General features: G+C 38.3%; 1 protein-coding gene across 1 annotated transcript in view; it reads right to left on the bottom strand.

Annotated features, from left to right (window-relative positions):
* Positions 1-3856: 3856 nt before the first annotated feature.
* Positions 3857-17718, bottom strand: part of spx (spexin hormone) — a 30425-nt gene continuing 16563 nt past the window's right edge. Inside the window, exons 5-6 of the mRNA XM_028794073.2 lie at positions 7876-7962; positions 3857-4337 (exon numbers count right to left, since the gene is read on the bottom strand). Of these exons, the coding sequence (XP_028649906.1) occupies positions 4276-4337; positions 7876-7962 (149 nt within the window). The 3' untranslated portion in view covers positions 3857-4275. The remainder of the gene's footprint in view (positions 4338-7875; positions 7963-17718) is intronic.

Here is a 17718-nt window from a genome sequence, read left to right as displayed (position 1 = left end):
ATAAATGGCAAATGAAATGCGTAATTGGTTCAAGTTCTCAAAACTTGCAAACTGAAGTCAACAGTGCCTGGATTTTTTTTTAAAAGGTCAAAAAAACATTGGGAGCTTGTAAGCATCTCATATTATGTCGAAACATACCTCATATCTTGGGAGAAGATAATTTTTGACCTTTAATGAGATTCTTGTTATATTGTGACAATCTAATAAACCATCTGAGAACTCACAAGTCCTGCTAAAGTCATAAAGTGTATGAAAAACATTCTAGAAATACAGACACAGTACAAGACTTTTTTCGCTAAAGGGTGAACTTGTAACAACTATGATATAGAATTCTTGTTCGTTGTCTGTTTGTACCTTTCGATGATTGTTTACAAATGTTAAATGAGAGTCTAATAGGTAAAGTTAAGTCTATGGACTATATTAAAGGGAGCATATGTCTCGGAGGACCAATTAGAAATGGAAGAAGGAGGAATTTAAGAGAGGCGGAAGATAACAAAAGAGAAAAGGCTAACAGAGCCATAGGAATGTTGAACGAAGCCACCTATGACAGGAGGAGCTAACTACCCCAAATGTAGGGCACCAACAGGTGAATCCTTTTTACTCTGTAGCAGTTTAGGATTGCTAAAATATAAAGTGCAATATAAATAAAATGTATTATTATTATTATTATTATTATTATTATTATTATTATTATTAATCCCAGTTCATAGAAGAGAACAAAAAAGGAAGAACATGCAATCAGGAAAACCAAAAAAGCATTATGGGTCTTCTGTTTCTTTATTTACTTGTGGTGAATCTGGGAAAGCACCTTGTTGGTCCTAAGTAAGTGTTTCCTCTGAACCTGAAGTACAGTATACTGCTTGGTAGTCCCTCTGTTTTAATAAACTTTAAAATCCACATGAACTTTTAATGGACCGTTAGAGAACATTTTTTCCCTTGCATGCAACTGGCAGTATAAATTAGTTGTTTAATATAAATTCTGCTTAAATCATGATCATGTTGGGAGGGAAAGAACATGGTGTACCAAAATGGGCCATTTGGCAGAGCAGGAGTTGCATTTGCATACTTGGCATGAACTTAAGACTGTCCAGGGTACATGTAAGACATCAATAAGAATGCTTTTCATTTATCTCCTGTTCATTATTTAAATATACAAGATATTAGGTGTAGATAAAGAGTAACCACTTTGGGACTCTACTGACTGTACTGTTGCTATTTACAGATAATAATGTCAGCGTTCATCACACTGTTATCTTTGACACACAATAGAATATTTCAAAGCTAAGGATGATACACCTGGGATGAAAATTATCACCATTATTATTACTTAGGCAAGACTAGTATCCATCCATCCATCCATTATCCAACCCGCTATATCCTAACTACAAGGTCACGGGGGTCTGCTGGAGCCAATCCCAGCCAACACAGGGTGCAAGGCAGGAAAAAAACCCCGGGCAGGGCACCAACCCACCACAGGGCACGTGCACACACACACACACACACACACACACGCACACACACACACACACACCCACACACACGGGACAATTTAGAATCGCCAATGCACCTAACCTGCATGTCTTTGGACTGTGGGAGGAAACCGGAGCACCCAGAGGAAACCCATGCAGACACGGGGAGAACATACAAGACTAGTATGTTCCCTAAAATTAGGGGGTAAGTAGCTGCTTTAAATGGAAGAGTTCAAGTGTCTCAGGGTCTTGTTCACAAGTGAGGGTAATCATGAGATTAACCAATAGAATGGTGTAGCAGCAGTAGTTTGGCCAATGTTGTTCCAGAGGCAGCAGCTAAATTCACAGACAAAGCCTTTAGTTTATCAGTCATTCTACTTCTCATCGTCACAAAAGATCTTGACCTCTGAGCCATCCCCTAAGGTGGAGTTTTCACAGAGAGAAAGGACAAATAGGGGCAGGAGATGGATCAGACAAGAATCTAAGTAAAAATATATACATAAAAATATAAAAAAAGTAACAGTTGATGCTGGAAGATAAACTTAGACTAATATGTAAAACCAAAAATTGATGATACACACTGAAATTCTACTCCCTTCAATTTACAAACATAGTAAAGGTTTCTTTGTTTGAAATCCAGAATCTTAGATAACCAGCAACTCTTAAACCATTACATCAGTGACTTCAAGCATTGTGAATTCAGGTTGTCATGCAGTAGTAGTGAGGCAAGCAACAGTACACAGATGCAGTAAAAAATGGTGGCACATCAAGACATGAAATATTCTTAAGAACAGAATGACCTTAAATCAAAAGGGTAAGAAAATAAATGAATTCCTTATATTCTAAGAGATGTAAATAACAAAAATAGAATAAATAGTGTTCCAACTCATGACACTGGATACTGGTTAAAGTAAAGATTCCAAGAGATGGTGTGGGAATTTAGTTAGGTTGTCCCAGGGTAGGAGAAATGGCATGATCTGCTGAGAGAGGATTGCATATGGATAGATTACATCTCTCAAAGGGCCTGGGAGAGTCTGGGAATTCCTTAGGAGGAGCAGGAGATTGCTGTTGAAGACAAGATGGCCAGCTCTGATCAGCTCGGCATATTGCTACCTTGAACCCTTAACAAGAAAGGCAGATGAAAAGTGAAGTGTCTTTTTTTCATAGAGTCACTATTGAAATCACAATTAAGGGAACCCATCTCACCATACCCCATGCAATATGCTATGGTTTTGTATTTTATTATGTAATATTGCAGTACTTAAAGGATTCCTTTCACCAGTTGTTTCAACTCAAATAAAAGCTGACCTTGCTTGCTGTGTCTGCAGACTACTTCTGTCTAGCTCAAAGGCCAAATTTCTTTCTCTATTGTAATTGTTTTCTGTAAAAATACAGACAATGTTACAAATAGACATGTACTGGAGTGTAAAATGAGTTATATCTATCACATATGTTGATACATATTCTGTATATCTTTAATTGTCATGTTAAAGAGTCTGGAAGCTGGACCAACCAGTTTTCAACCCCCAGAGTTTCATTGATAAGGAAAGCACCATCTGGGCCAGTTTTATGGTTTAAATATGGTTTCCTTTATTTCTTGTTTATTACACCCACACAATAAAGTAGCTAAACTGAGAAAGGGGGTTGTGCCTGAGCTGTTTTGTTCCCTTCATGTCCCTTCAGGAAGGGACAAATAAGACTTATTCCATTAATCCAGTCATGTTGAAAAATGATTGGATGAATTAAGGGGCATTAGTCCAGGATGTGTGATTGAAATAGTATAAGTTAGTCACTCTGTGTCTCTCCTTCTCCCTTCTCTTGCCTTCTAGCCATAAAGAATAGACCACCTCTCACCCCTGTCATTTCTCCATGATGAAAACAACTCAGTCTCGGCAGCCATATTGAGACAGGTTTCAATACTCCATTCAAAGGTCGTATGGTAGGAAAGACCAAGCTAGACTGAAGATATGCAAAATGCACTGCTACTTAGGCTGTAATGGTATTTTTGTCACACTCATTTTATTTTGCTTATAATTTAAGAGTATTATTTGTAATAAATAACTAATTTAAAGTGTAATTCTCTCTTCTGTTTGTTGTTTTGCTATAACTTGTTCTCTGAAGGCTTAGCTATAAAAGACAGTGTAACATATGAAGGCTAAAAGTATGGGATTTGAGACATTTTGTTAAGGCCTCCACAATAAAGAGGATAAAAGGAGAAAATAGAGTAACCTATGAAACTATATGACAGAAGAGACACTACATGTGGTAACTGTGCACAAGAAAAATGAGAAACGTACAGTATATGTGCAAATAGATGATAAAATATAGAAATGCAGGTGAGTGGGTATCTAGTGGTCAGGCGTATCTAATCTATGGGCAACTTTTTGGACATGTAAATGACTATTTAGTAATCACATTTGCTTTATGGATAATACAAATAAGCCTGATTAAAGCTTTTGTAGCAATACATCTTTATTGTAGAAAAGAACATCTGCCAGTCAGCTATAGTAATCAGAAATAATGTTGTCTTTGAAGCAGGTCTGACCTTCTCACCTGAAACACCATAGTCCATCCATAAAATACTTTTTTGGAAAAAGCAGTAATATTCCCTGACTGCTATTTAGCATTGAGTGATAAAGAGATGGCTGTTTGGGATGCAAAGTCTCCTTTAATTTACTATATACATTTGAAATATGGCACTGGGCTTATAGTCATAGTAAAGAATTAACATTGTGGCACTGAATGACATTGAATTTGGTCACGTCAAATGGTACAGAGAACTAGCTGACAGAAGTTTCTCAGGCTATCAGAAGAACTGTCGCTTCCACACCGGTAGTCCCTGGAAGTCCATTGCCACGTTGTCATCATCTGTGTAGAAAATTGAGAAATAAATTTTGTTTAGCTTCATGAATTACTTTTTCTTTCCTTCTGTATGCCCTCTTATTAAAAAATAAATTTAGGTGATGTTGTTTGAAAGCTTCTGAAAACATCTCAATAAGTCACATAGCACCAGAAACCGAAGTTCTGTTGGAATCTATATGACATGCACCCTGTTTTCAAAAACTTTGATTTCTTTGGAAGATAAAGTAGTAGTAGTAGTAGTAGTAGTAGTAGTAGTAGTAGTAACAGTAGTAGTAGTAGAAGTAGTAGTACAGAATACAGTGAAATTCTTACTTGCACGTCCAACAAGTACACCAGCTATTAATAAATATACATCTCTTTACTTAACTCACTGTTACGCTGTAAGCCTTCAGTGAAGCAATTTGAAGAGGACACATGAAAAGGATTTGGAGATTACACTGTGACTTTACCATAACTGGTAAATCAATGACCTTGAAGATGGCTAAAAACTTTGGCCTACTCTTGACCTTGTACCCACACCTCTCCTTGTTCTCAGGAGATAAAGTCTTCATGACACATCAACATGAATTCTTTGTATGAACAACCACCAAGACCAATACTCTGAAGGTGGTAGTGCTCTCCACACCTCTGGTTTTTCTACTAAACTTTCCTACCTTGGGTTTTCCCACCAGATCTTCTGCTTTGTTCACACCACTTAGAGGAACTTCAGTGTCAAGGAGAGAACATTCACACTTACTCATATCAGGAACATTTAGAGTCACCATTTAAATTAACCTTATGTCTCTGGAATGTGACAGGAAATGTATGAGGGAATGAGAGCTGGGACTCAACCTAGACGACATGTTGCATGTTGACTAGCATATACAAATATGAATTTCACTGTACTCTGTACATGTTACAATAATGATCCTATAAACATTTGAACCTTTGAAGCGCGGCTGAATCTATTAAATATGTGGTATGTAGTAGAATATTAAGCATTATTGCATAATTTTACTAGATAAAAAGTAAAGAAAAGTTATTTGTCTCCAACAAAATCTAGACTATCAAAAACGTTAAAAAGTTCAAAAATCAAATGTTAATTTGAACCTTCACAGCTAGGACCCCTGTATAGCCTAAAAAGCTATGGAGATTATACTGCTTTGCTTGCTCCATTTGCTGTTGCTCAATGAAATTTCTTTAAACAAGCTTGCTTTGCCATCCTTCTTGAAGGGAAATGTCTAGTATTTCCCCCTGGCTGGTGTTCAAAGTTGTATCTCTTGTTTGCTTTGTTTAATTTTATACCAGTAATTTGTAATAATGTTTATTTTATTTCTTATGCACATTTTTGAATGTGTGGGTTGGTAAAGGGGAATTGCCTGTGTTATGTCCCATGTGCTATGTGGGTGGTTCCCTAAGGGGTGGGGTCACCTGCCAATCACCGCTAAGAACAGCTCTCCACCCTATCTATGGAAGGGCCTTCCATGGTTCCTCGCAGTTCATTTCAAATGTGCTCAGGAGTGGAGAGTTTTCTTGTGTTACTGTGCTTGTGCTATTATCTTTTGTGATTTCTGGTTTTTGACTATTGATATTGTATTCCTTACTGGGACTTTGTTCACTGTGGATTGCCTTGATATTTCAGGCAATTCCTTGTGCTCTTCGAAGCCTTGTGTATTGCAGAATGTTTTGGTAAATAAAGCCTTTATTTTATAAAGATTTTTCAAGGTCCTTTCTTGTCGGGTTTGACAGGACAAGAGAGACGGGTTACTCTTTGAAAGTGCTTGGAGGCTTTTGTGATTTTGGGACTCCCCAGTTAAGTTACAACAGGTAGAAGCTAATGAGAGTTGAATTAGTGTATTTGGCACAAATCAGACTGAGTAAAACAAAACAAGGTATTGAGATTGCTTCATACACACATGTTGAAAAATCAACCCATCTGTTAATTTCTAGAAATAAGTTTATTCTTCCATTTATCATCTTATCATACTAGATAATAAACACGAATATAGTATGAATAACGCAAACAAAACATAAATGCAAAGCAACTTTTTTTAACTTTAAACAAAAATGCATCAGATAATATATATAAAAATTACTCATGTATTTATACTGTGAGATATGTGTGAGTAGGGGACATCTTCAGGACTAATGCAGTCAATGTAATACCACCCCAGTACGTGGGTTGGTGCCGTCTCTTATGTCCTCTTCTCTCTTGCCTTCAGATCCAAGGATCTGTCCATTTGGGATCGATTGGAATACCTCTGACATCACTTTCACTTTCAAAACCAGAAGTTCTGTCTCTTCCGCCTGGGACACTTATAAGACCCCACCTTATTCATTCTGAATAAGACCTGAGTCTGCATACGATCTCCCTCTTCAGATTTCTTTTGCATGTTTCCTTGACCTCTTCAACCTGACATTAAGTGGGGTTTCACCCTTTGTGTTATGATTTGTGCTCTTTGAGAATTTTTCTTTTTCTTCTCTCTTAACACATTTTTTAGAACAATACGTTATGTGGGAATTTGCACTGCTTTTTCTCTAGAACCTTTTATTGTAGATTTCTTGCATTTACATGCTCCCTGAATGTAGTAAATATTATTCACAGTGCTGTGACATTTTTTTTGTTTTGCAATCGGGCACTGCCATGTTATTATTCTGGTAACTGGCATGTGGCTCCTGGTTTTCGTGGAAGTTGCACAGCACAACACTGTGCCTTGTATCATCAATGCAACCCTTTAAATTTGGTGCAAAATTTCATCTGTATCCATGACTGGAATAAAAGCACTATCACACGTAGCACAGATTCCCTTCTTAATTTTCTAATTTCTGATCTTTTTGTTTTTGCTCTGACTTTGATTTCTGATTAAAGGTTTCTGCTAAACGGTTGCATTTTTTACAGGTTCAGCTCATTTCTGGGTTTGACTTTATTTTCATCTATTTGTCCTCTTCTCACATTCAGGCAGTTTAACCTGGTTCCCCAACTCTTTATGCTTGTTTATGTTATTTTTCACAATACTGTAAATATAAACAGGATGGTTTTAATACCAAATTTCATTTGTCCTAGGTCAGTGGAGAATAGGAGATTTTAGCAGTATCCCTTCAATTCCCAAATATGGGATTGTGGAGAACTATAACTTACCCAGACAGCATTAGAAATTGCCGCTAGGTGGTGTGCAAGTCCATAAGAGTACACACACGATCAACACTCACTCAAATAAGATCTACTTAGAGTCTCCATTCAGGTGGTATGTGGCTGAAAAACGGAATTCTCAAAGAAAGACTGCAGGAACTGGAAAGAATGTATCAATTCCACATTGCCACTGTCCAAACTAGGACTTAAGGCCACTTTGGTACCTTTGTCGAATTTTAAAAACAAGCTAAATGAAATATTAGGACAACTTAGCAATTAGCTAAGAAGCATGATGGTCTGAATGGCCTGATCACTTTGGAAAACATATTGAGCTTTTTGTTTGCCCAACTACAGACTCTTTGAGATGGATTTCTAGTTAACTACAAACTGAAAGAAATAGAGACTGTTGTTTGTGTAGTTGACTGCTCTGCTTACCTTCCTCTTGTGCCTGCCTGATGTAGCTGATCAACACTGCCGCCGCTTCTGAAAGGCCCACAGGATTTGGGTTTTGACTTCTTGTTTCTAGAGAAAACAGTTGAAGTTAGCCTTAAGCATGACATATAGTATATAAATGAAGAAAAATGAGAAGTAGAAACATACTAAGCACTGTTTTCATTAAAAAAGGAAGGATTTATCAAAAATTCAAGAAGGTTAGGCTTCAAATAAATCCCTTACATTCTAATTTTCAAAGAAAGTACCATAAAACAATAATTTACAAAACAGCAACATTATTTAAAACATACATCCATCTATCTTTGTGACCCACTTAGCCAAAACTGGGTTGTGAAGCAGTTGGAGCCTATCCCATCAATTGATATTTATTTTAAAAAGTACTTTTCACAGTGAGTACTTTCAGAAAATCCTTCACAAATTGATTGATCTTATTCTTCAAAAGAATGGAGTGATGAGAAATGAAGGACCCATAATAATACGTAATAGAAAACTGATTGAGTTATGCATCTGAATCAGTAAACTTCGACATTCTGTCTTGAAAAACTACACATCAGGTAACATTTTTACCTGAAGTTCCATTTTAAGGGAACTTGCTATTAGACAGAAGTGGGTGGATTTCATTATGAAGCATTTTATGTCTGATGTAGACCTGTGCATTCTAGTGTAGCCGGGCCACGGAACCTCTGAAGTTTACAGTCACTCCTAAAAATAAAGGTGCCAGAGTGGTTATTCAGGGTGATGCCAAAGAGGAACCATTTTCAGTTCCCAAAAGACCCATCCATGTGAAGGTTCCAGAAAGAAATTGTATTTATTTAGATCCGAAAACAGGCTCCATACAGTAAATAACCATGACTAGATGGTAATAGATTTGTGAAATGCCAATAGGTCTTGATTTTAAAAGGACTACTGCTCCATACAATGCCACAAGCTAACTCCATGATTACTTAACATGCTAGTGTTAATGAAAAACTAGAGAAGAGTCGGTCAGGAAGGATAAGGAGAGAACAATCGTCTGTGGACACCACCTGCAAAACCATTTCCTTTTAGGGGTTGTCTTGCTGTTGCCCCTTCAGTTGACATCTGTTGTCACTTTCATTTGTACCAAAGCAGGCGAAGTTGATTGACAATCACTTATGCTCCCTAATTGGACAGATTGATAGCGCCAAAGCTTGACTGACTTGGTCTTAGACTGCGATGATTAAGTGTTCCCTTAATTTTTTGAGCAGTGAATTATTCTGAACAAGGGCATTTTGGGCATGAAATTTCCAATGGGGCCTTTTGTCTGTAAGAAGGAAAGATCCAATCCTGAGAAGCTGGCCACTAAAGGTGTCATGAAGTGTGTGTGTGTGTTCATGTGTTAATGTATGTGAGAGCATACTACCAACAACAGAGTGTGGGAAAGGGCAAGTAAGAGATACAAGCAAGCAATTAATGAGCAGTACTTGCGACTCTTACAAGATCTGCACCTCTGGTTAAATCCACTGGAGTGGGTGTACGTGATCCCTTGCAACCCTCAAGAAGCTTTCTGACTTGGATCAACTCACAAAGCCGGACAAAGTGAGTACAGATGGTTTAGCCTCTGACTCAAGTGAGTGGTGTAAGGTGGAGCTGGTGGTGCTGGTGGTGTTAATGTGCAGACAGTGAACTAGGCAGAGAAACGTTCATTGGATCTGCAGCTAAGGAGTCATAAAAGATCAGAGTGGCAAGAAGCATTAGCAATAATAAAATGTCAGCTGAATAAATAATACAAAAATGAAGTACATCTATATACATATTATTTTGTCGTAAAGTACAACCCCAATATGACACTAATAAAATATATTTCAACATACATCAAATAAATACTAATTATTTTTAATTCAGTAAAATGCACACTGCATGAGAAACGTACAAATGCCAACACACAAAATACTTTCATAATTTCAATTATAACAATTCTTTATATTTTATAATGCTTTTCTCACTACTCAAAGTACTTTGCATAGTGAGTGGGGAGCCACTTCAACCACCACCAATGTGCAGCATCCTCCTGGATCATACAACAGCAGCCATTTTTGTACCAGTACACTCAACACACATTAACTGTTAGGTGGTGAAGGGGTGAGAGATAGTTAGCCAATTAGAGACGGGAAATTATTAGGTAGCCAGAATGACCAGGCCATGGTGGGCAATTTACCCTGGACATCGGGATACACCCTATTCTTTACAAAGGATGCCCAGGGATCTTTTATGGCCAAAGAATGTCAGGACCTTAGTTTTACATCTCATCTGGAGGACAGTGCCATTTTTACAGCACATTGTCCCAGTCACTGCACTGTGGGCACAGGGTAAGCGTTCCCTGCTGGCCTCACTGACACCTCTTCCAGCAGCAACCCAAGCTTTTCCTTGTTGATCCCTGATCCAAGTACTGGCCAGGGCCGAACATGCTTAGCTACAGGGGGATGACCTGTTCTGAAGCGCATGTGGTATGGCTGCTGGACTATCGAAGAATGTAGAATATAATTCTTCAGGATAATATCATACCAAAGTTTTAATTTCACATTTTAGTTCAACAGACAAATTGCTAATTTGTATTGTGCTTAAATAATCAACAAGATGTATGATAACATTGATGATGATTATTCCAAAGCAGAGAGATTCACAAGTTCATATGTGGTCTTTAAATTGTGGTGGTTGGTGGGTGGTTGCCAAGGTGGGGAGGTTATTTTATTTTATAACCTATCTGTGCACATTCTTAGTCTGCTTTTGGTTGTTTACCCTTTAAATAAATAACTATTAAAAAAAAAATCAAACAATGGTAGCTTGAAAGATCTCTTTCAAAGAGAGACAATAAAAAGATAAAAGAAGATAAAATTATTATTTAGAAATTGTTGAAATTACCCAATCCTAGCATATTATTAATAAAGAGAAGAAGAAAATGTTCCTGTTGCAATTAGAAATGTATAAACTGTACAAAAATAAAGTTAAATTGGCATTTATTAGGTCAAGAAGAAAATGGATGGAGCAAGGAAAAAAACAAAATACTTTGGCAAATTAGAAAATAGGAAATGAATTAATTTAATTTGTTAGATAAATTGTCCCCTCCTTTAACCGCCACCTTATCGTGGTGGAGGGGTTTGCGTGTCCCAATGATCCTAGGAGCTCTGTTGTCCGGGGCTTTATGCCCCTGGTAGGGCCACCCAAGGCAAACTGGTCCTAGGTGAGGGATGAGACAAAGAGCAGTTAAACAAACCTCCTATGATGGAAAACAATTTTGGACGGCGTTTTCTCTTGCCCGGACGCGGGTCACCGGGGCCCCACTCTGGAGCCAAGCCTGGAGGTGGGGCTCGATGGCGAGCGCCTGGTGGACGGGCCTGCACCCAAGGGGCTCGGCCAGGCACAGCCCAAAGAGGCAACGTGGGTCCCCCTTCCCATGGGCTCACTACCTATGGGAGGGGCCAAGGAGGTCAGGTGCAGTGTGAGTTGGGTGGTGGCCGAAGGCAGGGACCTTGGCGGTCCGATCCTCGGCTACAGAAGCTGGCTCTTGGGACGTGGAATGTCACCTCTCTGAAGGGGAAGGAGCCTGAGCTAGTGCGCGAAGTTGAGAGGTTCCGGCTAGATATAGTCGGGCTCACCTCGACGCACAGCTTGGACTCTGGAACCAATCTCCTTGAGAGGGGCTGGACTCTGTACCACTCTGGAGTTGCCCCCGGTGAGAGGCGCCGAGCGGGTGTGGGTATACTTATTGCCCCCCGACTTGGAACCTGTACATTGGGGTTTACCCCGGTGGACGAGAGGGTAGCCTCCCTTCGCCTCTGGGTGGGGGGACGGGTCCTAACTGTTGTTTGTGCGTATGCACCGAACAGCAGTTCAGAGTACCCACCCTTTTTGGAGTCCCTGGAGGGGGTGCTAGAGGGCATACCTTCTGGGGACTCCCTCGTTCTGCTGGGAGACTTCAATGCTCACGTGGGCAATGACAGTGAGACCTGGAAGGGCGTGATTGGGAGGAATGGCCCCCCCGATCTGAACCCGAGCGGTGTTTTGTTATTGGACTTCTGTGCTCGTCACGGATTGTCCATAACGAACACCATGTTCAAGCATAGGGGGTGTTCATATGTGCACTTGGCACCAGGACACCCTAGGCCTCAGTTCGATGATCGACTTTGTGGTCGTGTCGTCGGACTTGCGGCCACATGTCTTGGACACTCGGGTGAAGAGAGGGGCGGAGCTGTCAACTGATCACCACCTGGTGGTGAGTTGGCTTCGATGGTGGGGGAGGATGCCGGTCAGGCGTGGTATGCCCAAACGTGTTGTGAGGGTCTGCTGGGAACGTCTGGCAGAGCCCACTGTCAGAAGTAGCTTGTGGCAAAATGAGATCAAAATCAGTATGAACAAATTTAAAATAATAAATTCCACTGGCGATAGATAGATAGATAGATAGATAGATAGATAGATAGATAGATAGATAGATAGATAGATAGATAGATAGATAGATAGATAGATTTTAATAAAGCATTTGTTACAGTTGAACTGTTGTTTATTTTTAAGGCATTGTATTTTTTTGGTTTGGTTCATTTTTTCACAAAGACTTTTTATAATGGTGGCAAGAGTTAAATTAACTCTGTAATGAACAATCACCAAGGTTTGATACTAGAAAAGATATTAGACAAGGCTGTCCACAAAAAGTCTTTAGAAATTTGTACATGTAAAGATTAGTCAGAAAGAAGTAAGTTAAATTTTACACCCTTTATGAAACAAAAAATGTGAAGCATGAACGATGAGAGACCTGTCATTAACAAGTTCCGTGCCTCACAGTGGAAGGTATATCTGAGTCAGTGTATACTGCACTGTCATTAGCAGTACCCCAATCATTAATAAATAATCTCCACAAACTACTTGATAATTTCATTGGGAAATACATATCACGATCTGAAATAAAAACAATTTTTAACAATAAGCGGGCCATCACTGTTTTTAAGATTAATTGTATAAAAAAAACTTCCTACAAAATAAAGACAAAGTGCAAAACGATCCCTACATTTGTTTCTAAGAAGGTGGGTGGACTTGAGCTTTTATTGAAATGTAATTTTGATGTAAACAACATACCTCTTAAGTTATCAAATTTCCATAAACAAGCACTTACATCTTGGACACTAGCCTATAAACACAATTTTCCTCCCATTCATTCATTACTTGGAATATCAATGATAAAAAATATACTAATAAATACAGGGAAAATTATGTCATATATTTTCCTGCTTGGAGGAACAGGATCAAATGGGTCCCTATTTGCTATGTGTTGAGCTCCAATTAATAACATACAATTATGATGTTTTCATATCATTTTAATAAAATTTATCAGCATGTCGATCACATAGTCATTTGGAAACATGTTCATTTCAGGTTTAATTGATAGCACCATGATAGTTTTGGATATGAGGCCTATAGAATCATATTTAAGTCCAGAGATAATTGTCATTCTTGGTTTTATGAGGACATTTGTTCAGTGGGTACATGTTCCAGTTGTGGCCTTGTTCTTTGGAGAGGGGTTCCAGTTGCAGTCTTGGTCTATGGCTTCAGATTCTAGTTGTGGGTTTGTTCTATGGTTATCAGCTCTGGTTGTGGTTTTGTTACATGGTTACAGGGTCTTGTTGCAGCCTTGTTCTGAGGCTATCTTTTAAAGTTTACCGTAGGGACATAAGTAATCATCCACAGCAGAGATGTAATTTCATGTTTTCATTTGATTTTTTGAGGCATATTGCACACCACTTGAACCAGGACCTTGAGGTGAGAAGACAGGCAGACATTTTGGCGTCCGTGTCTTAATACTTTTATAGTGTTGTATGTGGACTTAACAACATAATACACTGGCTGTCATGGTAGCTGGCATTTTTCACCACATTCACTCAGGACATATATATATATATATATATATATATATATATATATATATATATATATATATATATATATATATATATATATATATATATATATACTTTATTTATATATATACAGGTGATGGTCATAAAATTAGAATATCATGACAAAGTTGATTTATTTCAGTAATTCCATTCAAAAAGTGAAACTTGTATATTAGATTCATTCATTACACACAGACTGATGTATTTCAAATGTTTATTTCTTTTAATGTTGATGATTATAACTGACAACTAATGAAAGTCCCAAATTCAGTATCTCGGAAAATTAGAATATCAATTAAGACCAATGCAAAAAAAGGATTTTTAGAAATGTTGGACAACTGAAAGGTATGAACATGAAAAGTATGAGCATGTACAGCACTCAATATTTTGTTGGGGCTCCTTTGGCCTGGATTACTGCAGCAATGCGGCGTGGCATGGAGTCGATCAGTCTGTGGCACTGCTCAGGTGTTATGAGAGCCCATGTTGCTCTGATAGTGGCCTTCAGCTCTTCTGAATTGTTGGGTCTGGCGTATTGCATCTTCCTCTTCACAATACCCCATAGATTTTCTATGGGGTTAAGGTCAGGCGAGTTTGCTGGCCAATCAAGAACAGGGATACCATGGTCCTTAAACCAGGTACTGGTAGCTTTGGCACTGTGTGCAGGTGCCAGGTCCTGTTGGAAAATGAAATCTGCATCTCCATAAAGTTCGTCAGCAGCAGGAAGCATGAAGTGCTCTAAAACTTCCTGGTAGACAGCTGCGTTGACCTTGGACCTCAGAAAACACAATGGACCAACACCAGCAGATGACATGGCACCCCAAACCATCACTGACTGTGGAAACTTTACACTGGACCTCACGCAACGTGGATTCTGTGCCTCTCCTCTCTTCCTCCAGACTCTGGGACCTTGATTTCCAAAGGAAATGCAAAATTTACTTTCATCAGAGAACATAACTTTGGACCACTCTGCAGCAGTCCAGTCCTTTTTGTCTTTAGCCCAGGCGAGACGCTTCTGACGCTGTCTCTTGTTCAAGAGTGGCTTGACACAAGGAATGCGACAGCTGAAACCCATGTCTTGCATACGTCTGTGCGTGGTGGTTCTTGAAGCACTGACTCCAGCTGCAGTCCACTCTTTGTGAATCTCCCCCACATTTTTGAATGGGTTTTGTTTCACAATCCTCTCCAGGGTGCGGTTATCCCTATTGCTTGTACACTTTTTTCTACCACATCTTGTCCTTCCCTTCACCTCTCTATTAATGTGCTTGGACACAGAGCTCTGTGAACAGCCAGCCTCTTTAGCAATGACCTTTTGTGTCTTGCTCTCCTTGTGCAAGGTGTCAATGGTCGTCTTTTGGACAACTGTCAAGTCAGCAGTCTTCCCCATGATTGTGTAGCCTACAGAACTAGACTGAGAGACCATTTAAAGGCTTTTGCAGGTGTTTTGAGTTAATTAGCTGATTACAGTGTGGCACCAGGTGTCTTCAATATTGAACCTTTTCATAATATTCTAATTTTCCGAGATACTGAATTTGGGACTTTCATTAGTTGTCAGTTATAATCATCAAAATTAAAAGAAATAAACATTTGATTAAACATCAATCTGTGTGTAATGAATGAATCTAATATACAAGTTTCACTTTTTGAATAGAATTACTGAAATAAATCAACTTTATCATGATATTCTAATTTTATGACCAGCACCTGTATATATGTATATATATATATATATATATATATATATATATATATATATATATATATATATATATATATATATATATATATATATATATATGTGTGTATTGAATATTGTGATTTTCCAGGGCATTTCTCGACAAAATACCAGAAACCACTGTTGTATCCTCATGCTCATAGTATTTGTTTGCATTTCTGACACGTTATCTGTCAAAGTAACACAGGCCTTTAAATTCCACAGTATGTCCTCTGCCTCTTTACTCATACACAATTTATGTTGTTACATATGCGCATCTAAATACGCCCCCAATTTTTCTTCAAGCCCCACCCCTAAAACATAAAAAAATCCCATCATTGGAAGCTGGTGTCTCACATTGACCCGAATTCAAGGCAAGGTGGAGCTCCCAGTTAGACAAAGGCTACACGTACTTTGTGTTCTAGCGCCCCAGTGCACCTGTTTATTTCAGTGCAGCTCTTTGATTTGGAAAAGAATATTAAATAGTTAGCCAGTTTGGACCCCCAAATATTTTTGAGACTCTGCAATCTCACTCCGTCTCCAAAACATTTACTGAAGTAAATATTCTTTATTGTAAAGAAAACCTCATAGGTCACTGTTACATTTGCCTGGTTATTGCTTTGTGTAATATTTAATAGTGACATGCCATTAATCTGCCAGTTGTGGTGCTTCCCTCTGATGGAAAGGTTTCAGATAGAGGGGTATGACATCTCTGCAAAAATTTGACTGTCTCATTGTATTATTTAATTGAAATAAATATATGTAACCCACCTTTATTACTTGCAAGACATGGACAAATGTTTGCTTACTGGCGCAATGAAGCTGGTAAATTGCTGCAAGAGACACTTCAGCATCCTTATAGAGTGTTTGGGACAATCTCTACAATTGTCCCAACTCACATTCAAGCTGTGATTGAGAAGAACAAGGCACCCAGCAGCATTTGTTGGTATGTTATTAAATAATTAGCAATGTCAATGTTTCTGACCTTATTGTGTCACTACTATACAGAGTGGTCCAGATCTAATTATGCAATTTTTACATTGCATTCCATTAAAACTTGCATAGTTAGATCTGGACCACCCTATACATTGCAAACATTAGGTAAATCAGTAATCTAGGGATCAGGTTAGTACTGTACACCATACACTAGACTGGTGTTTCCCAGAGCCATCAGTAAAAGTGCAGTGTGGAGCACATGTCTAGGTTACTACTCTTGTAATTGGTCATTTGCTAATTGTATAAGCTAATGGTTTGGAAGTATTATGAATAGTTATATTTAACTGTAATGTAATAGGGAAAGGGGTGCGCTTTAATAATAAGTTATTGCTTACTGTTGTATTTAGAAAAAAATGAATTTTTGTATATTGTTTCTAAAACTTTGAGAATATTCAGCGGAAATTCTGTGTGGATAGGTAGATTCTAGGAAAGGTCAGCTCTCTGGTAGTTTGTTTTTCAACTAATTTGTTTATCGGTTGATCTGCAGTGTTCTGAAGGCTTGAATACAGTAATCCAGCAATCCAGTAAGCAACATTGGCTTTATAATATTAGACAGGATTATCTCAGAGTGTGAATCCTCACAAAAACAGGAACTGTTGCTTTTGCTTGGTGTACATAAGAACCAAAAGTACCAAAACAGGACTGTTGTTTCATTTAGCAAAAAAAAAAAAAAAAAATGTCTTTAGTTATTGTGCTTTGTTATTGGGTTTTGATAGAACTGACACATACAGTAATTATAGTTTAGTGTACTGTAGCATCTCTTCTGCTTTTTACAAAAGTTATGTAGCGAGTTCTATATAATTTTATTCTGCTATTCAGGATACACTACAGTGAAATCCACCAATACCTATGCAGCTGCATTTATCCAAAATGACCAAAGTTCTGCAGCTTTTAGTTTGATTCATAGGATGATTCAAACACCAGTGTGTTGAATGATCAAATTATTTCACAGACAAAATATCTTCGTTTTAAAAGTTTTAGTAAAATTTCAAAGCAAATCCGTTCACATAAAAATAGAGAAAAAAATGATATAGCAAACATCCATCCATCCATTTTCCAACCCGCTGAATCCGAACACAGGGTCACGGGGGTCTGCTGGAGCAAATCCCAGCCAACACAGGGCACAAGGCAGGAACCAATCCCGGGCAGAGTGCCAACCCACCGCAGATATAGCAAACAAAAGAAAAGTTCTTGTTTAAGAAAGGTTCTGTTTAA

The sequence above is a fragment of the Erpetoichthys calabaricus genome, chromosome 1 (genome assembly GCF_900747795.2).
Source record: "Erpetoichthys calabaricus chromosome 1, fErpCal1.3, whole genome shotgun sequence".
In the NCBI taxonomy this organism is placed as follows: domain Eukaryota; kingdom Metazoa; phylum Chordata; class Cladistia; order Polypteriformes; family Polypteridae; genus Erpetoichthys; species Erpetoichthys calabaricus.
Note: the sequence above shows the minus strand (reverse complement) of the source record. Positions and strands in the feature narration are given on the sequence as shown.